Source organism: Vicia villosa, unplaced genomic scaffold (genome assembly GCF_029867415.1).
Source record: "Vicia villosa cultivar HV-30 ecotype Madison, WI unplaced genomic scaffold, Vvil1.0 ctg.000421F_1_1_1, whole genome shotgun sequence".
NCBI lineage: Eukaryota > Viridiplantae > Streptophyta > Magnoliopsida > Fabales > Fabaceae > Vicia > Vicia villosa.
In genome coordinates this window covers 292,939-315,197 of record NW_026705197.1, presented here as the reverse complement: position 1 = coordinate 315,197, position 22,259 = coordinate 292,939, and the positions used below count along the sequence as shown (strand labels likewise).

The following is a 22,259-nucleotide window of genomic DNA, read 5'->3' as shown; positions in this document are numbered from 1 at the left end:
CACTATGATGCCGTTTGGAGTTACGAATGCACCTGGTGTTTTTATGGAATATATGAATAGGATTTTTCATCCCTATCTCGACCAGTTCGTAGTAGTATTTATCGATGATATTTTAATATATTCTAAGAATGAAGAAGAGCATGCAGATCATCTTAGAGTGATATTGAACTATTGAAGGAAAAGAAACTTTATGCGAAACTGTAAATGTGTGAGTTCTGGTTAAATGAAGTAAGCTTTCTTGGGCATGTAATTTCTAAGGATGGTATTGCCGTTGACCCAACGAAAGTAGAAGCAGTGTCTCAGTGGGAAGCTCCAAAGTCAGTTTCCGAAATCTATAGTTTCCTTGGTCTTGCGGGTTACTATAGAAAGTTCATTGAAATTTTTTCAAAGTTAGCGTTGTCGTTAACTAAGTTGACTAGGAAAGGTCAAGCGTCACTACAAAAAAAAAGGTCTCCTGCCACGCCCAAGAAACCGAGGTTATATGCAAAATAACCGTGGCGTAACGCTGAGGCCACGGTTTGACCACGAAAATCCAACTGTGGAGTATGCGGCCGTGGCCTAAAGTAAAGTCCACGGTTTTTTGGTATAGACCACGCCTTTTTGACAACCGTGGCTTTTTTAGGCCACGGTTTAGGTAGCTTGATTAAGGCTGCGGTTTGTATTTGCCATGACTGCAAAACTGTGGCTATATGGTAAAGCCACGGTTTCAATTTAACGTTTAACATACAGTTTTGGTTCAAGATCTAGCCACGGTTTGGTTATGACCACAGATTTAAAACCGTTGTTATATGTTATGCATTCTAAACCATTTATCTTGCCACGGTTTATTTCTGTATCATTACATAAATATGTCATTATATATATATATATATATATATATATATATATATATATATACACACACACACACACGATTGCTTCCTCAAATAATACTATAAGTCATAAATATGATTTGCATCAAAGAAAAAAAGTCCATTTAAGGAAATAAATTATGTAGATATGTAGAAAACAATCGTACCTAATCTTCTTTTTTCTTCTAATAATAAAGTATATTTGTATAAACCTTTTTCTTTTTGTCTCTTTTAAGGAAATTATTAAAACAAATACATGACCGAAAACTGGTGTTTTTCTAATTTGAATCCTAACTAAAAAGAACAAAGATTCCATGTGAAAAGAGAATCACACTTGAATTCAAAGGTTAGATTAATGCACAAAAATCCCTCATAAGCTCCGAAGATGGTAAACAGCACCTGAACAAAAATATTGATTTTCTGATCTCAAAACTCTTTCTACTCTTCCTCGTCATCGTCTTCTTCAAGAGCCTCTTTTAGCCACTACATACAAGATCAAACAAATGGCTTAAACAAGAAAGTAATGCATCTCATGGGATAGTTATGAAGAAGCAAGTAACACAAAATTAGTATTGTAAGTGTGTAAAAATAGATGAAAGATAACAAATACTCACTTGATTTAGTTTTTGGGTTTGGTTAACGAATACTTTATCCGACTCATCCGCATATTTTTTCTCATCTCCCCAGCTCAAAATAGCATCTTCTTCTACAATATCTTCATTATACAGGTAGTGCAAAATCTGAAAGCATTTAAAAAGTCAAAACAAAAGGAAAAGAAAGTCCAATGTAGTGTGAGAATATGACACTACAGGAAAAAAGGTCTCCTGCCACACCCAAGAAACCGAGGCTATATGCAAAATAACCGTGGCGTAACGCTGAGGCCACGGTTTGGCCACGGAAATCCAACTGTGGAGTATGCGGCCGTGGCCTAAAGTAAAGTCCACGGTTTTTTGGTATACACCACGCCTTTTTGACAACCGTGGCTTCTTTAGGCCACGGTTTATGTAGCTTGATTAAGGCCGCGGTTTGTATTTGTCATGATTTCAAAACTGTGGCTATATAGTAAAGCCACAGTTTCAATTTAACGTTTAACATACAATTTTGGTTCAAGATATAGCTACGGTTTGATTATGACCACAGATTTAAAACCGTTGCTATATTTTGTACATTCTAAACCATTAATCTTGCCACGGTTTATTTCTGCGTCATTACACAAAGATGTCATTATATATATTAAAATATTATTGTCCAACCCACTTTTAGTGATGTGTATGCAAATAAATATAACTTTACATTGTAAAATCAAATTTTGTCACTATATAAGCAAACTTACACACTAGTTATTTAGATTATACTTGAAAAAGACATTATTTATCGTCCAAAAAATATAAAATAAACAAAGAATTACAGTAATAGAATATAAAATAAAAGCTTTTTATGCAACTAAGCTTGGGTTGTTTGAACTATTTCTTCACATATTTTCATATCACAGTAATTAACACCTCTAAAAAATTCTAAAGTTGCTGAAGATAGTCCAGTAAGAAGCAATGCTTGGAGCAGAGCAGTATCCAATATTGAAGCCATCTCTCGAGCTCCATAACTAACTGATACATTACCACGCCCCTGACACCAATAATTTCAAAATTATAACTTCAATAACAACTAAATAAAAAACTATCATTATTATTGAACTATTTTGGTAACTCAAAAAGAAAGGACATCATGTGTCCAGCAGCTTCATCAACCACCATTCATCCTGCCTGTATGTTCTACAAAAACAAAAATCGATAGTGTGTAGACATGCGAATGTGTGCGCCGGTGTTTATTTGTCAATAAACCTCTACAACAGTTACAGTGTAAACTTCTAGCAGCTAGATACGACACCTACCTCGTAGACCATGACGAGATAAATACGTTACCATGACGAGATAAATACATTACCATGGCAGGAGATATGTATCAGAGAAACAACTTGTAATTAGACATTAAAAAGTGAAGTCAAGTACCCAAGCATTTGCTCATTAAAGCTGAAAGTGAATGCTGCAAGGAGCTATTCAATGAAAAGTCAAATGAGATCCAGGCAGCCTCTTACTTTATTGAAAGCTTAAACTTCAGCTTCGCAGCTTGTGAAGTTTGAACCTAAGAACTCTTAGAACATAGCCCTGAGCTAGCTTCATTGTACGCCTTGTATCAAACCTGTCAAACAAAACAAACAGCTTGCAACAAATGAAATCAAAAAGCCCACAAGTGATGCAATAACTTTGAAAAGTCCAGAACATGCTTTTTATCTTAAGATGATGAGCCAAATAAATGAGAAAATGAGAAGCTAACCCCTTTGACAATTTGTAGTTGTATAATTCTACTGCTTCATTCTATTTTACTACAATTTTTCTTTCTATTCCTCCAGCTGCTGTTCTCTATAAAAAGAATGATTTTAGTGACAATTAATTAGTTGAAAATAATGATCCACATGAGAACAAAAATTATACGAAGGAGACCTTCGCCAGAATTCTGTGTAACTCATATTTTGTGTAACTCAGGCTGAATTTCTTGATTTGAAGAATAGTTTGGTGCAGAAGGAAAGGATTCAACGGTAGTTGAACACTGAGAAGGAAATTATTTTATAGGCGATAAACATGAAATGAGAAACAGAAAAAGCCACTTGAATGTTTATATATTTCAATTTATAAGTTGCATGGCACTGTGCTATTAACCCCTTATCCAACATCACTAATCGAGGAAGTTAGATTAATCAGCATCTTGGAAAACATTCTAAGGAGCAGAATTTGCAACAAGTACACTAGTTAATGCAATTCTCTTGTAAAGATCTGTGTTACCAATTCACATCATTAAAACACTATAATCTGATACACCAAGAATGATGATAATAAAGAACAATAATGCGGATACTTCGTATATACGTAAAGAGTAAGCAATATCTCACCTTGTTTCATAGAACTTCTCTGCAGCATGGGACCATCAGGGAGAAGCTTACATATTCATAAAACTGAAACTGAACAAAAACAAAAAAAAAAACCATCACATTTACTGTTCAGTACCAAAGGAATACCATCAAAAAAACATTTGAAAAGCCCAATAGAGAATTTCAGAACAGGCTTGTAAATAGAAGAAAACCAAATTCCCTGCATATAAAAGCAATCACTGCAAAATTCCCAAAAGAAACTATTGTTCATCATCTTCAAACCTAGCCGCAAAACCAACAATCAGAACCCTAAATCATCTTTTTCTCAAAATAATCAAAACCTTCAGAAAATTGAATCGGAGATAGTGTAAAAGAGACAAAGAAAGACAGATCTGTAGATTCAAAAACACATAACAGAATCAGAAAGATCTCACCAGATGTTAAAACCGTGAGTTTCTATTCAGCTTCACCACCGCAACATTCATCCTCAACAACCATCAATGTTCATCTCGAATCAAACACGAAACCGAATGCAACGGGCTCCGAACAAGATCGGCTTCAGCACCAACAACATATGAACAATAACTCAGAGATCGAAAAAGGAAGTTGAATCGGAGAGATTTTGATCGGAGAAGCTCGTTGGACTTTGATGAACCACCACCGTCGCATCTGAGAAAGAGAAGAATGAGGGGTTGGCCACCGTTCGTTTGAAGAAGGAGGGAGTATGTCGTCGCCGCCTCGAATTGATCGGTGGGAATGGAGGGGAATAGAGGAGGAAGCCACTGTTCATTTTGAAGGAGGAAGAAAGAACTATGTTCTGTGTTCATCGCGAGCAGAAGAGGCAGAGAGCATTTCTTTAGGGTTTCATAGATAAAGTGTAAACAACAAAGAATTTATTGAATTTATGTTTTTAATTTTTTTTAATTTAATAAAATTATAAAAAGAAAATAATTAACGAGAGGGAAACTAAAAAAATAGAGGGAAGTTTTAGCGGGCATATTTTTTTGAGTTTGGGCTATAGTTTGAAGTGAAAAGTATAATGTCGCGGTTTTTATTTGCGGCTTAAAATATCTACGGTTTCTTAAGCGTGGAAAAATGAAGAAAAAGCCACACTTTCATACTCCGGATTCAATATTTTAAAACATATTTCTACGATTTTAAAACCATGGCAAAAGCGTGTATTTGACCACAGTTCCAGAGCTGTGGAAAAATTTAGCGTGGCCGTAGGCCAAATTTCTAGTAGTGTGAAAATATTGCTACTCCAATCATTTTTCGAAGAACGTACGTACAATATTCATCTACTTCATTTCATACTTCAATGACCTTTCTGACAAGCATACCAACTGAATGAATACAATCAATAACCTAACCAGTAAAAGATAAGCATACCTTTGTGAACAACGGAGCAAACTCCTTGGCAGATTCCAAACACATTTCTTCAAACTTTAGAATCACTTCAATCTGGAGCAAAAACATGGAACAAATGAATTTAATGATTTAATCAGTTTGAGAACAAGGCAACAATACCCGACAACTTTAGCCAGCATACAACAAAAAACAGCTGAACTATGGGGCATGTCTACAGCATACTTCATCATTGCATAAAATAAAGCTCCAGCATAATCAACAGTTATCTTATTGTATGACAACCTCCAAAATTTTATCTTCATTAATAGGCGCCACTGAATGCCTCCACTCTTCCTCATGCCCTCCTTCACATTTTGGCCAAACATAACCAACCCCACCAAAACCTAGCTGATCAATAAAAGAAAGTAAAATAAGAAACAATGAATTTTCTATAAAATGAAATGTTTATCAATCAAATCTTAGTATAACAAAACACAACATCTTTATCATAGGATGCATCACTATGACCATTTGCATGGGCCAGCTGAAAATAGGGATCACATAACAAAATCCACAGAACTGAATTACATCAAGCACAGAGTGAAATGGAAGCTAGAGGCACTTCTATCTCATGTAGCTATATATATATATATATATATATATATATATATATATATATATATATATATATATATATATATATATATATATTTTAGATGCACAGATATAGGGTATTGTAAAAAGTTTGTTACTTAGGAATTCCAAAAACTTAAAACGGTTATGTGTAGATGAACAAATATATACAGTACCAGGTTAAAATAAGGCAAAGCACAGATAGTTGCTTGTTTGAGGAAGCTTTCTCAAATTGTTGTTGAGAACAAACACAACTACAGCCACCTATCAAGTTGGCTATAACATGAGATAGTCCCAAAAGCACTGCAGCACCCAACCCCAGCATGAAAGCTTCATGACTTGGCTCTCTACACTCAAATATCCACACCTTCAAATGCTTAACCTGTTTTGTTCAAAATAATAATAACTACTCACATTGCAGTTTAGCATAGATTACTTCAAAGTGCACATAAAAAATAGTTGGCCTCAAGCACACATACCTTGTTTTGTGCTGTTTCAGCTTCGAAGCCAAGAATCCCAGCTGCTACATCCATCATAACCGGTGAGATCACTAACTGGTGTTTAAGAAAACTATAAATCACAAGTGTTAGCAGATATTTGTTAGATTGAAAACAGTTAACAGAGCAAGAAAGAACTCATCAACTTACTAACATCTACTAACAAACTCATCAACTTACTAACATCTAGTAACAAACTCATCAACTTACTAACATAATTGGGCTGACTTACCATCATCCTGTTGAGTTTGTGACTGTGAGAAGTCTTTTACTTTATAAACCTCAGTGGCATTGAGGATGGGTGGAAGGGTTGGATTCTTTGTCTTATCAAGGGTAACAGAGATAGAACAGAATCACAGCCTATGACATGACAAACAAAATGTCCATGCATCCTTAGCCAGTTCATTCTTCTGCTAACACCTAGATTTCCTCATCTACACTCTCCGTGTATGAGGCTTAGTATTCTGGATCAAGGATCTAACAAAACCACATTATTTTATTTGAAAGAAACACCGTTACACTCATTCAAAATGTGAAGGATCATAACTACTACATAAATAAGTTTTGCAACAATGCATACCTGTGCTAAAGGTGAAACTCGGGGACTGATCCCTCCTTCGCGTTCAATTTGTACTACAGTACAAGCTATTCTGAGTTCCCTAATTGCAGCACAAATGTTATAAAATGCTCCATGCATATATTGGTATTCTAAACAAATCTCTAAAAATATAATAATAATCACCTTAATGTTTCTCCTCCGAGGATAGCCGCTAAAAACAGGCCATCTGGCTTCAATGCCAACATAGACTGCCAAACATAAAATATCGCACCAAGACTTACTTACTACATCAACTGAAGCTTCGGGTGGGCCTCTAAAGTAAATGAGAATTATAGAGCTATCTGTATATAAGAATAACAATACGAGATATATGAACTCACATTTGTTCTTTGCAAGAAAACAACAATTTCCTGTAAAAGCACATGACTATTTTTGACATGGTTGGACATGAATATCGTCTGTATATACACAACCTTTTTTCAAAGGCGTCGGTGCTATAGAGATATATATTTGTAATGTTTTGACAATGGATAGTTAAATGAAGTTCTTCAAGAAAACACCAAACATGGCATCCACTATTTATAATCACACATCATGCAGTACCTTATCATCCTCATAAACAACAGTAAAAGGAATCTCTTTGTTGATGATCTTGTCAAATCTGCATCACAAAAATATAATAACATTCAGCATAATAATGATAAGCATTTCAAAGATTTCAAAAAAACTAAAATATCTTCTTCTACATCCAACACAATGAGGTAAATCCTTGGATTCTAGATAAAGGTATTCAATCTTGGCCACAACATAACAGATCTTCATCACCATTCTCTGAATCTTTAAACCGCAGAAACTTCATCACTCTCTATTTTCTGCAAATTCTTCGATGCTTTTACACAGAACCAAAACTCAGAGCGTAGCTTTTACACAAGAATTGAAGAAAAACCCTAAATTTAGAACCTATAGCTATTCACAAACATTCCAGCGCAGCTTTTTGACAAAAATTTCTAGAAAACCCTAAAATCTATCCATGTTCATTCATAGTCTTTGCAGACCCAGAGAATAAACCCTAAAACGAAAAGAAAGAAGAAGAGCTCACCTGAAAAGCTTTCCACCGCCGCTCATCACCGTCACTTCAGCCGATTGAAGGTTGTTGTTGCTCGATTCGCTCTTCACATCGCGAAATCCTTGATTTTTTGGAGATTCTTCGTTATGATTTCCACTCGACCCCTTTCAGATTCGCCTCCTTCCAGCCATTTCCTGCAATAATCGCACTCGGGTTAGAAAGGAGAAGGGAGAGAGGATTTCAAAAATGTAAACGAATTGGAGAATGAACCTAGGTGCGGCAGCGTCGCCGTCGTCTTCTTCATGACCGTTGTGGAGATTCATCATCTCTGCGTTGGTTTTTGTGTTTATAGCCGCAGCGACTGCCGTCGGAGGCATGGCGACGCGATGGCTGAAGGGTTTTTTTGTTTGAAACTGAAGGAGAAGGTAAGAGAGGGAAGGAAGCGATGATATGAGAGTTAAAGAAGAGAGAAACTAAAACGTATTAGGAATTGCTTTCTCAATTTTATTTTATTTCTTTTTAATAAAAGTTAATTAGAAAAGAAAATATTAAAAAAGAGGGAAACTGAAAAATAAAAGGGGGAAAGTTTGGCGGGCTATAAAATTGTTGGCTTCAGCCATAGTTTGAAGTAAAACTTATAAGCCGCGGTTATTAACCGTGGTATAAACATGGTAATTTAAGAAAAGGCCACCGTTTCACAATCTGGGTTTAATATTTCAAAACATATTTCTACGGTTTGAAAACTCCGGCCAAAGCTTATATGTAGCCACAGTTTTTGAGTTGTGGAAGAATTTAGCGTGGCCGTAGACCATATTTCTTGTAGTGCGTTCATCTGGGATTCGAAATGTGAAGAAGGATTCCAAGAGCTGAAGAGGAGTCTGACTAGTGCACCGATCTTGATTTTTCCGAACCCGACGGAATCTTTTGTTGTGTATTGTGATGCTTCATTGATGGGATTAGGAGGTGTGCTAATGCTGAATCAACAGGTAGTCGCTTATGCGTCGAAACAACTCAAAGTGCACGAGAAGAATTATCCGACTCACGACTTAGAGTTGGCAGCAGTTATATTTGTGTTGAAGCTATGGAGGCATTATCTATATGGTTCAAGGTTTGAAGTATTTAGTGATCACAAGAGTCTGAAGTATCTCTTTGATCAAAAAGAGCTAAATATGAGACAAAGAAGATGGTTAGAATTTCTCAAGGATTATGATTTTGAACTGAATTATCATTCGGGTAAAGCAAATGTTGTTGCCGATGCATTGAGTAGGAAGTCCCTGCATATGTCTATGCTTATGGTGAGAGAATTGGATTTAATTGAGCAATTCCGAGGTGCTTGTGTATTGGAAAAAGGTAGTGCATGGGATAGTTATTTGTCGTTGATTGAATTTACCTACAACAATAGTTTTCATTCGAGCATTGGTATGGCTCCATTTGAAGCTTTGTATGGTAGAAGATGTAGAACACCTTTGTGTTGGTATGAATCGGGTGAGAGTACGGTGATTGGACCAGAAATTGTACAAGAGACCACGGAGAAGATTAAATTGATTCAAGAGAAGATGAAGGCTTCTCAGAGTCGCCAGAAAAGATACCATGATAAAAGGCGAAGAACACTTGAATTTCAAGAAGGAGATCATGTGTTCTTGAGGGTGACTCCTACGACAGGTGTTGGTAGAGCTCTGAAATCAAGGAAGTTGACTCCGTGTTTCATTGGTCCGTATCAGATTACAGAAAGGATTGGAGAGGTAGCTTATCGTATTGCGTTGCCACCAACGCTTGCGAATTTGCATGATGTATTCCACGTGTCGCAGTTGAGGAAATACATTGCGGATCCATCTCATGTAATCCAGGTAGATGATGTACAGGTGAAGGATAACATGACAGTGGAAGCTTTGCCTATGAGGATTGAAGATCAAAGGCTGAAACAATTGCGTGGCAAAGAGATAGCACTGGTCAAAGTAGCTTGGGGAGGACCAGCAGATGGGAATGTGACTTGGGAACTGGAAAGTCAGATGAAGGATTCCTATCCAGAGTTATTTGCCTAAGGTATGTTTTCGAGGACGAAAACAATTTTAGTGGGGGAGAGTTGTAACACTCCATTTATTTTCATAATTTAATTTAATTAATTTAATTGAATTATGGGGAATTATTTATAATTATGGGAGATTATGAGGAATTAAGCAATTGGGCTTGAGTTGTGGTTAGTAAAGAGGGGGTACATTAGTAGGCCCTATTACTAATTAAAATAATCTTATTTTATTTTTAATAAAATAGAAGGAGTTATGGAATAGAGAAGGTTACAGCATTTTGGAAAAAAGAGCCTGAACGTGAAAAGAGAAGAGGAACGGAGAAGTGCGAAGAGGAAGAGCGAAGAATCAACCTTCAGGTAAGGGGGGACTCTTCTGTTAATCTTCTATTATGGGATTATAGGTAGTACGATAGAATTGATCTTGTTAATCGTACCAATTGAGTTATGCTTAGGTTGTTGAAATGTTAGGTTTTGGGAGAATTGATTGGTAATAATTGTGTTGATCATGTATGATGTTAATTAGATGATTTAAATGTATTATGATGTGTTATAGTATGTGTTTGTTTCACTGTATGCGAAATCTGGTTGGAATGGGATTGGTTTGGTAATGACTTGGTGAAGGAAGGGCAAAATCGAAGGCTGTTTTCTGCGATTCGGAGTTTTGGAAATCGCCAGTTGGCGCCGCGGATTGCTTGGCAGAAAGCCAGGAAGTTGGGTTGTGTTCAGTACGCGCCGCGAACCTTCGTTTGCGCCGCGAAGGCGTAGTTCCTATTCATTCCGCGCCGCGAACCTTTGTTTGCGCCGCGAAGGCATAGTTCCTATTCGTTCCGCGCCGTGAACTGTGTGTGGCGCCGCGTGCTGTTGGCTGTTGGCGACAGGTCGTTGTGAAAAGTTTTAAAGAGGTGTAACTTTTAAACCATAAGCCGGATTTTGGAGCCGTTTCGAGTATAGTGAAGCTAATCAAATAATTTATATAATAAAATGGTGTTTTGAGTTGTGACTCGAATTATTTTTAAAACACCCTATTTTATTTGGTTGTGGTGGTTTATGCTTATAGGTACACTAATGAATGTTTTACCTATATGATGTTGTGGTTGTAATCGGTGTTGTTATACATGTATTGTTGGTATAAAATATGTGTTTTACTATGGTTGAGGAATATCATGATTGTGTGTGGCTATTTATTATGGTAATTGATGATTATGACATTTGGTCGATTTATGTGGGTGATGAGCATGTTATGGTTGATGCATGCATTCATAATCATTATGTGGCTGGTCCTTGACGATGGTGGATCAGTGGTAGTTAACTCCCATTGTGTGGAATTAGTGAGTGGGTGTTACCGTATCCTTACCGATGGTGGGTCGGTGAGTTGGGTTATCCCTGATTTTGGTACCACATGCATGTAGTTGCATTGCATTAGGTTGTTTGTGCTATAATAACATGAATGGAAGGTTGTCCAATGTTATAATATGTGTTGATTGGTTGTTTGCTTACTGATTGTATGGTTTGAATCTGATCGTAACTGTGATTGGGTGAATGGCATGTGAAATGATATTTTATTATCTATATCTTATAACATTAGTTAAATGTGAATGAGACTCACCCTTACTATTGTTATTTTTCAGGTTGAGGAGTAGCTCTTGTACTTGGTGAGGATTAACTCGTCAAGTAGTTCGTTAGAGTCAGTTGGGTCTGTGTCATGCTCTGGTCGTGTAACACTGGGGACGTTGTTTAGAGTTATTTGTTGAACTCTTTTTATTTCAGTATTTTATTATGGTGGTGTTTTAAGTCTATGACTTTGGATGTTGCATTATTTTGATGTTAAATATATTTCTGCTGTGTTAACATGACGATCTGAATGATATTTGGGTTTAACGTTCCTTTTTATGGCATGACATGAGTATTATTTTGATTATATGGAAGTTGTAATGCCCTATTCATGTTTACTCTGATTTCTGTTTAAATAATTATGCGGGGTATTAGAAGGGTGTTACATCATGCACACACTAAGATTTTGAGTTCGAAAGTTCCTACTTGCCTTGTCACTTTTATTGAAAAAGAAAGGGGGAAATTAATTTTTCAAAAAAATATTCCACTCACTACCACTTTCATGCATGTTGCTCCATTGTTGGTATTCTTATTGTCTTGCTTGAGCTTTTCATTATGCTGTGGAACTACTCATTCTAAACTGGGGGTAAAATAATAAAAAGACACATTCATTCAAACAAAAAAGAAGTACTGAGCTGAGTCATGGTGACATAAATGCCACCTAAGATCCATGACAATAAACATAAAAATATTAAACAACAGGAAATAACATATCATTAGTCAACAAAAGCATCACTAGCATCATTCGTCCTCCACAATCACCACATGGGATCCTCATCATCGTCATCCTCCTCCTGTACCTGCTCATTCTGCTCCGGCTGCTCAACGCCACTAGTGGCTCCACCCCCACAGGATAAGGATCGGACTCCGGCCATCCACAGTAAGTGAAATAACTCTCCCGAGTGGGAAAGGTACGCTCCTCAGGGGCACAAATGGAGTTCATGTACTGCTGCTGCATCGCATCATGCAAGAAAATATGAGATCTCTGATTGGCCTCCCACATGGATACGTAATAGTGATGGGCTACCAGCGGGTCGAAAGCGGGGGAAGGACCTGCAAGAGGGTCCGGCTTGAGAGCTAGTGGTTGTAGCTTGCTGATCTTTCTCAAAAGGGTTTTTACAAAATCCGTCAATATAAGTATCATCAATGGTAGTGTGAATCACTAGGTGTCCCTTATCAGAACAATCCACTCCCTCAGCATGGCATAACCCCATAATCAGACCTGGGAACGGTAATACACATTTATCATTGATTCCATGCTCAGTGTCACTCAGAGCTGCTCTCCTCAACTCTTGTGAAACAATGAGAGCTACATCCACGGAGTGTCGGGACATGATGACTCTCATCAGTAATGCTGCATCAAATGGAATGGTGGTAACATGTGCCTGAGGTCGGATGTTATAACTCTGGATTGACAGCACAACTCTAGCATCGATGTTCAGATCTTTCCTGTGATAATGCAGTGGAGCTCCATTCTTTCCAAGTATCGGTCCTCTTCTGCTGGCACAAATCTTCCTCGTAACATCATCCATCTTGTACGATGTTTCCAACAAATGCTTTCTATAGTAGCACTTTTCACCTTGTGGTAATTGCAGTGGGTTACCCAAGAACTCACTGATAGCCTGTCGGTCGAACCGGATGGTGTAACCCCTAACAAATGTCTCATAATTGTAGGCTACAGATTCTGGGGTGAGCTTGATAGCGTTTGCATAGAACTCCCTCACTATGTCCATATTGATTTCCTGATAAGGCTCAAACAAGCGGTCCCACTTCCGGTGTTCAAAATAACCCCATAGTGTATCGTAAGGGCCATCATCTTTTGGGACAATAGTATAACTAATATATGAGAACACTACAACCGAGTTTTCTCAATCAACCTATTGCATACCGAATTCCTAACTTATCAATCAAAACACTATAGCGCACGATGGTGGATTCACGCTACCAAGCAGTTCAATCACTGGTGGGGACATTAAATTAGCATTGTACACTAATATTAACAATCCCCAACTCAGCAACTAACATTAACAATGTACACTAATATTTGAGTTCAGAGCTGGCCCAAGAGCGAGAGAGGCTAATAAAACAAGTTATGGGCGAGTGTGTCTTTTTGACAGCATTTGTGTCAATTTTGTTTTATAAATACCAATGTGTTTTAGCTTTAGATCTTTTTCCAACAGGTGTGGCTTTTTTTTATATTTTTCAGAGTTAATAGCAAATGATTGTTTTTATGTGCCTCACCCATAGGCCAATCCTTAGTTTTAGTAGTGAAAATGGGCTAACCTGGAGTCAGTTTGAGAATATGACAAAATCCTGACTAATGATGACATAACATCAAACATGGAGTGAATGGCAGTATATGTCAACAATGCAAATACAAGCCAGTGACCCCTTTGTAATTTTGGTGTTGCTTTCTAATGATGTGTATTATTAACCAATCAATAAAACCAGTCAAGATGAAATGGAAATTGTCACACGAGAATTCAAAATTCTTACCAAGAAAGAAAATATATGGACCAGGCTTGATTTCTCCCGGAGTTAAAGGCTCAAATTAGCAGCGATTCACCTGAAAGAAGAAAAACAAGAAACAGAAATATGTCATCTATATTTGACACATCAGTCATACGTGGAAGTTCACTCATGAATGAAATTGTTTGACTGAAAGCAGAATCTATAAATATGGCTTGTCTAAATGACAACGAATGAGGACATTAAATTTTTATAATAATTATGTAAGTGATATTAGAATAGATCATTCAGTATTGTATGAAAAAGATAATATACTACGAGTGTTTTTTTGTTATGAAGCTTATGATCCTGAATCGTCTTTTCTTGACTTTTGTGGAAGCAAATAACCAACTTCATTGTTGACATGTCATGGCAATATTTTAGCAATGGCATTATTAAAACTAATAAGATTCTGGCAGTTTACTTTGTCATCATTTAACTTATTCATCTTATCTGTATGATGCTATCTGTCTATTACTGCCTAGTAAAAAGATTCATGTAAGTTCATTTTATTAGTTTTTTTCCATCCTATTTTGGATTCTATAAGTGAATCTTTGTTTCTTACAAAGTTGTTCTGGTCATTCATTGTTGTTCAGCTTGGAAAGATGAGACAAAGGCATTTAAATTAACACATTCAATTTGTGGAGCATCAATAAATCGAGTAAATGGACGGTTTGTCCCGTTACACAGGTTTGACCGTGTATAACATTTGAAATGTGAATTGTCATACCCCAACATTTTCCCTCTTATATTTAATCAGAGACTCCTCAATTGCCTAAAAGCACTCAGGGTTTTTATCAGACAAAGCTTCTTCTAATCAAAGGGTCCTCAAGTTAGGGTTTTGGGTTTTCTCAGGAGAAAAGATGTATCAAGGGTTCCAATGGATTTCATATGGCTCATTATGTTTTGAGGTATCTCCATGTCAAAAGGCAAGCTTCAACTTCCAAGGATTGCTCATATAAATGCTCAGATGACCCACAGTCGACTATGGTGACCTAAAAGTCAACTATAGTCAAAATACAATCGGACTTCAAGACTTTTGGTCAACATCAAGTATTTGAGGTTATATCCATCATTTGATCAAAGGTTGATCATGGTCCATTAATAAAAACTCAGAAATGAACAAATTCAAAAGGTTCAAATTAGGGGTTTTTTATAGGAAAAGTCAACTCAACTTTGACTGGTCATAACTTTCACATGGAGTATAAAAAATTCCTCACTCAAAGCCTATTTTGAAGGAAATTTGATTCTCTACAACTTTGTCTCTCACAAGCCAAGGCCAGAAGCGCGCCATTTGAGAGATATGGTACAAAATATTATAGGTCCTTTTCAAAGGTCAACCGAAAGCAGTTTTCTGTCAAAGGGCATATCATCAAGATAAAATCTCCAAATCAAAAATATGTTCCAAAGTGGCTTGTAAAGGACATCTTGAGGTTTCTAAAAAGTCATAGAACCCTTTCATATCTTAAAAATTGAGAGAGATATGCCTTGTCAAAATTGGACAAATTTTGGATGAAAAATGTGAAACGGATATGGTTCAAATGGATTTTCTTCCAAATGGGCTTGACTTTTTATGATTCAAACTTGCTTATGAGGCCACCAAGAATACCCAAACTCAATCCCACGGCCATTTGATTTTTATTTATTATAATTTTAGTGAATTTTTATTCATTTTAAACATAATTTAAATCAAAATAATTAAAGGAAATATGGGAGATTTGATATGGTTTTAATTTCCAATCAAATCTAACTATCCAAATGCCATATTTTTGGTCCAAATTCGTGCACAAGCTTCAAGGGCAAGAAAGGAGCATTTTTGGAAAGATTTGATAAAAGTTTCAATCAAATATCTTCACATCAATGAGCAATATTTTGGGATGGATTGGAGAGTGTTTTCTGCAAAATAATTGACCTAATTCAATGGTATATAAACCAACAACAATTGCAGACGCAGGGGGGACTAAAATTGGAGGCATAAAGGCAAAACTGAGTTCATAAAAAGTGAAGAAAAATCAAGTTTTGTTTGGAGCGTCGGAGGTTGATTTAAGGCGTTTTAAGCATCCCAATCAATTCCTTGGTGTTTCTGGAAGCTAACCCAATCATCACCTTCAACTCAGCCCACACAGAAGCGAAATTATATGCTCACAAAAGAGCAAAAAATTTCTTGAACTCGATTCGATGCCTATACGTATTCTGCACTTGAGTTAATTATATATTTGTGTTTGTACTGATGTTGTGATTCTATCTGGGTACTTTAATTTGAGTTTCACTACAGGCTGAGAGTTCCACCATTATGTTGGGAAATAACCTCCATAATTTCCCTCCTCCGTGAACTCAAAATTAGGCACTAGCGGAAACGTGAAAAATATAAGCGAAATGACACAAGAATTTTAGCGTGGAAAACCTTCTCAATGTGAGAAAGGAAAAACCACGGGACCCTTAGGCCTCTTAAAACTTCCACTATAATGATAATGGGAATACAACAACTTCACCCTTAGGTGGAACTCTCTATAATGTATCTCTCAATTTGTAAGAAACACTCTCACAAATTGGCTCACTATTTCTCTCACAAGAAAACTCTCTAAGAAACAATTTTCTCTCTTGAGAAAAAAAACTCTATTTCTCTTGCTTCTTGTTTCTCTTGTGGTTGTGTGAATTGAATGCTTGCTCTTGGTCCTATTTATAGGAGAAGCAAGGCAAAGACCCCTTACATGCATAAAGACACTTGTCTTTTGTCTTCCATGCACCATAACAAGTGTACTTTACAATACGTGCACCACAGCAAGTGTATTTTGCAAGACATGCACCATAACAAGTGTATACCATAAGCATTGCTAGATGTCATCACATGCAACCTTCCATTTTGTCAAATGTGAGTTTGCTATGTGGAAATGGCTGGACCCCACATTTCTCCCCCTCCAGCCATGGGGGAATGTCCTTGATTAGTTTGGGGTTGCTGCCAATCTAGCAACATGTTTGCAAAACTCTATCTTCTCTTTTGGTAGAGGTTTTGTCATCATGTCTGCCCCATTATCATTAGTATGAACTTTCTCTACTTTCAATAGTTTACTCTCCAACACGTCACGAATCCAGTGATACCTCACATCAATGTGTTTTGACCTTGAGTGATATGTTGAGTTCTTGCTAAGATGAATTGCACTCTGACTATCGCAATAGAGAACATAACTTTCTTGATTCTGGCCTAATTCTTGCATGAACTTCTTCATCCACAGGATTTCCTTACACCCTTCAGTGATTGCAATGTATTCAGCTTCTGTGGTACTCAAAGCAATACACTTTTGTAATCGTGATTGCCATGAGACAGCTCCCCCTGCAAAAGTAATCAAATATCCAGAAGTAGATTTTCTTGAATCTACATCTCCTGCCATATCTGCATCTACATGCCCAATGAGTAATTGTTTTTCATTGCCAAAGCACAAACACTGTTTGGCAGTTCCTCTTAGATACCTCAATATCCATTTCACAGCATTCCAATGCTCCTTTCCTGGATTCGACAGGAATCTACTCACAACTCCTACAGCATAAGCAATGTCTGGTCTTGTACAAACCATTGAATACATAAGGCTACCCACAGCTGAAGAATAGGGTACCTTGCTCATTTCTTCTTTTTCTTCTTCATTGCTTGGACATTGTGTCTTACTGAGTTTTAGATGAGCAGGTAGTGGTACATGCACAGGTTTAGCATTATACATGTTAAACCTCTCAAGGACTTTCTTGATATAATCTTCTTGTGACATCCACAACATTCTTTTGGGCCGATCTCAAATGATCTTCATTCCCAGAATCTTCTTAACTACGCCCAAATCTTTCATGGCAAAAGATTTGCTCAATTCCTTCTTTAGAGAAGCTATCTTTGTCTTGTCTTTTCCAACAATGAGCATATCATCAACATACAACAAAAGTATGATGGGTTCACCATTATCATATTTCTTCACAAACACACAATGATCTGCGGATGTCTTTTCAAATTTATGTCGGGTCATGAAAAGTTCAAACTTTTTGTACCATTGCCTTGGAGCTTGCTTCAACCCATATAAACTTTTCTTCAAGCGACACACAAGGTGTTCTTTGCCTGGTTCCGCAAATCCTTCGGGTTGCTCCATGTATATTTCTTCCTCTAAGTCTCCATGTAAGAATGCTGTTTTAACATCAAGTTGCTCTATCTCCAAGTCTAGCGTTGCAGCTAGACCAAGAACTGCTCTTATGGATGTCATCTTTACTACTGGTGAGAATATGTCTTCAAAGTCTATGCCTTTCTTCTGATGGCATCCCTTCACGACAGTTATTGCTTTGTATCTAGGGTTTGGGTTGTTCTCTTCAGACTTGAGTTTGAACACCCACTTAATTTTCAGAGCCCTTCTTCCTTTTGGTAATTTCACCAAGTCGTACGTTTGGTTCTCCTTTAGTGATTGTAATTCTTCTTGCATGGCTTGCATCCATTTGTCCCTGTCATCCGTCTCAATGGCTTCCATGAAGCTTTGGGGTTCTCTTTCATCAGTGAGAGTGACATACTCATCTGGGGAATATCTTGTTGATTGTTTTTCTTACTCGCACGGGTCTTCTCACTTGGTGTTCTTGGTCTCTTTGATCAGTATCTATCATTTGCTCTTCCTGTATTTCCTGGTCTTGTTCTATTTGTTCAGGTTCCTCCATATGATGGGATTGTTCTTCCTGATCAGGTTCAATATCTCGTTGAGGAATCTCTCCCCCTGAGTTTTGTACCACTATGGTCTTTGGCTTCTTAGATTGAACATCATGGATTGTTTGATCTTCATAACATACCACATCTCTGCTTCGAACAATCTTCTTGTTTGCAGGATCCCATAATCTGAAGCCTAGTTCATATCTTGGTGAACCAAGATATATACACTCCTTCGTCTTAGCATCGAGTTTTGCTCTTTCATCTTTCGGGATATGGACAAATGCTCTACATCCAAATACTCTTCATTGATTGTAGGAGGCTTTCTTTCCATGCCACACTTCATCCGGTATCTCTCCATTTAACGGTCTTGAAGGAGACAAGTTTATCAAATCAACTGCAGTTCTCACTGCTTCACCCCAAAATGATTTTGGAAGTTTTGCATGAGAAAGCATGCTTCTTACTTTTTCTCCAATCGTTCTATTCATCCTTTCAGCTACTCCATTCATTTGGGGAGTCTTCGGAGGTGTCTTCTCATGTCTTATTCCATGAGCTTTACAATATTCTTCAAACGGACCTAGGTATTCACCTCCATTATCACTTCTTAAGCATTTCAACTTTCTTCCAGATGCTCGTTCTGCAGAGGCGTGAAACTCCTTGAAAGCTTGTAGAACTTGATCTTTCCTCTTCAATGGATACACCCACACCTTTCTGGAGTGATCGTCAATGAAGGTAACAAAGTATTGTGCGCCACCAAGAGACCTTTCAGATGTGGAGCAAACATCTGAGTGAACAAGACCTAGGATTTTCTTCCGTCTTCTTACATCATCTGATCTTTGAAAAGATACTCTGTGTTGTTTTCCTACTAGACAGTCTTCACAGGATTCAAGTGGTTGTCCCTTGATATTTGAAAGGTGATCTTTAGCAAGAATCTCTAAACCTTTCTCGCTCATGTGGCCAAGTCTTTTGTGCCACAATTCTTTGGTTGCATCTTGAGAAACATTAGTCTCTCCCTTGTTTATCTTTCCTTGCATAATGTACAGGGAGCCTTCCTTTTTGCCACGAGCAATTGTCATGCTCCCTTTGCTAAGTTTCCATCTACCACCACCGAACTGATTTATCATCCCCAAATCATCCAACTTTCCTACTGAGATAAGATTTAGACGCATTTCTGGTACATGTCTTACTTCCTTCAACACGAGCTTATTGTCATTTTCTGTGATTATAGTCACTTCACCAATACCAACAATCTTGCTTGTGACATGGTTTCCCATCTTCACCGTACCAAAATCTCCTCTTTGGTATGATGAGAATAGTTCTTCGTGAGGTGTAACGTGGAAAGATGCTCCTGTGTCAATTATCCAAGTGCAATCATCGAATGCAACATTTAGATAATTGTCATCTCCGATAAGGAAGAGATTATCGTCATTCGAGACTACTGCGGTTGTCGTTCCATCTTCCTTATTCTTCTTTGGGTTTATCGAATCTGGATGGACTGTTCCAGCATGTTGATCTCTCTTCAAGAATCTACACTCAGGTCTTCTATGGCCAGGTTTGCCACAATAATAACAACTTAGTCTTGTGCGAGACTTGGATTTAGCTTGTGATCTCCCACGACCTCCTCTTTCACGATTCTTACCCCTTCCTCTATTATCAATAATGTTGGCTTCAAACTGGTTGTTGAATCCTCTTTCCCTCCGTCTTGACTCTTCATTTAGCAAGGAATCTGTAACAGAATCCATGACAAGTTTTCCGTCTGGAGCAGAGTTACTAAGAGCAACGACTAGAGTATCCCAACTCTCAGGTAGAGAACTTAGGAGTAGAAGAGTTTGTAACTCATCATCTATCTTCATGTCAGCTTTTGTCAGTTGATTCACAATACCTTTGAAGGTATTCAAATGTTCGATCATGTTTTGGCCATCTGAGTACTCCAATTTCACCAGTCGTCTAACAAGGTGAGCTTTGTTTCTCGGCGTCTTCTTTTGAATCAAGGACTCAAGTTTAGTCCATAACTCATACGCATTGGTATAAGTTGATACATGCTCGAATAGACTTCTATCTATGTATTTTCTAATCATGGCAACTGCCTTCCGATTTTGGAGCTCCCACTCTTTATCTTTCTTCTCCGTTGGCTTATCCTTTTCAGAAATTGGCTCGTGCAAATCTTTGCAATATAGGTGGTCTTCCATCATCGGCTTCCAATAAGTATAATTATCAGCCGTCAGCTTGAACATATCTCCATCATGACTGATAGAACCCTCCATTTTGAGAACACGGGAAAGTAGTTTCTTCAACTAGGAAATTTTGTAAATAATATTGTACACTGGAAAAGTCACCGTAGTTTGTGAATAGTGCAACTAGGAAGTTCCCAGGAAAGAGAGGTGGGTCAATATTGACACGCTTAAATACCAAGTCTTTCCTTAGCCAGAACTTACAAAGACACACTTTCGCAATACTACAATTTAGTTCCAACAATAAAAAAATCTTTTCTGATGTGGAAGATCAAACAATGTTGCAACCACAGAGCATATTAAGAATTTATTATAGGTACAACACCGTAGTTACCCAGAGCTCACACAGAGCTCTGATACCACTGTTGGGAAATAACCTCCATAATTTCCCTCCTCCGTGAACTCAAAATTAGGCACTAGCGGAAACGTGAAAAATATAAGCGAAATGACACAAGAATTTTAGCGTGGAAAACCTTCTCAATGTGAGAAAGGAAAAACCACGGGACCCTTAGGCCTCTTAAAACTTCCACTATAATGATAATGGGAATACAACAACTTCACCCTTAGGTGGAACTCTCTATAATGTATCTCTCAATTTGTAAGAAACACTCTCACAAATTGGCTCACTATTTCTCTCACAAGAAAACTCTCTAAGAAACAATTTTCTCTCTTGAGAAAAAAAACTCTATTTCTCTTGCTTCTTGTTTCTCTTGTGGTTGTGTGAATTGAATGCTTGCTCTTGGTCCTATTTATAGGAGAAGCAAGGCAAAGACCCCTTACATGCATAAAGACACTTGTCTTTTGTCTTCCATGCACCATAACAAGTGTACTTTACAATACGTGCACCACAACAAGTGTATTTTGCAAGACATGCACCATAACAAGTGTATACCATAAGCATTGCTAGATGTCATCACATGCAACCTTCCATTTTGTCAAATGTGAGTTTGCTATGTGGAAATGGCTGGACCCCACACATTATTAGGGCTCAAAGCTCCAAATTGGGGTTCTTCAAAATAAGTAAAATTGGACCAAGCTAAAGCCATTACCGTGTTCATAACACAATTTGCAATCGAACCATGTGATATTTTTTTCATTTATTTTCCGTGGTGTACGAGTGGGAATTCTGCAGGATTGAAGAAAAAAGCCCCGGCGAAGACGAAGAAGAACAGTACCACGCGCGCTTCACTTTTTGAATTTTGGTTCAGTCGCTTTATTTATATATATTAGGGTTTGAGATTATGGTTTTAACATCAAATCAACACAGCACGGAGGGCAAGGGAACTCACTAGCAAGCAAAGTGGCATAGGTTCGATTCTCGCTGGCCACGTTATTTTTATCAAGTTG

The 22,259-nt window shown here is 37.5% G+C and overlaps 1 protein-coding gene and 1 long non-coding RNA gene across 3 annotated transcripts; both read right to left on the bottom strand.

The window, feature by feature from the left end:
* Positions 1-1,068: 1,068 nt before the first annotated feature.
* Positions 1,069-5,488, bottom strand: LOC131628028 (uncharacterized). The gene is made up of 3 exons (XM_058898894.1): positions 5,164-5,488; positions 1,466-1,591; positions 1,069-1,334 (listed from the first exon to the last, which is right to left on the bottom strand). Exons 1-3 carry the CDS (start codon positions 5,248-5,250, stop codon positions 1,290-1,292), a joined length of 258 nt encoding a protein of 85 aa, XP_058754877.1. The 5' UTR covers positions 5,251-5,488; the 3' UTR covers positions 1,069-1,289.
* LOC131628029 (uncharacterized) lies at positions 2,267-4,673 on the bottom strand. Of its 2 annotated transcripts, XR_009291661.1 has the most exons (4): positions 3,796-4,673; positions 3,183-3,268; positions 2,858-3,047; positions 2,267-2,474 (listed from the first exon to the last, which is right to left on the bottom strand). It is a non-coding gene; the product is annotated as an uncharacterized LOC131628029 (long non-coding RNA). The 2 variants fall into 2 exon arrangements; XR_009291660.1 differs by having other exon boundaries at positions 2,858-3,268.
* Positions 5,489-22,259: the final 16,771 nt, after the last annotated feature.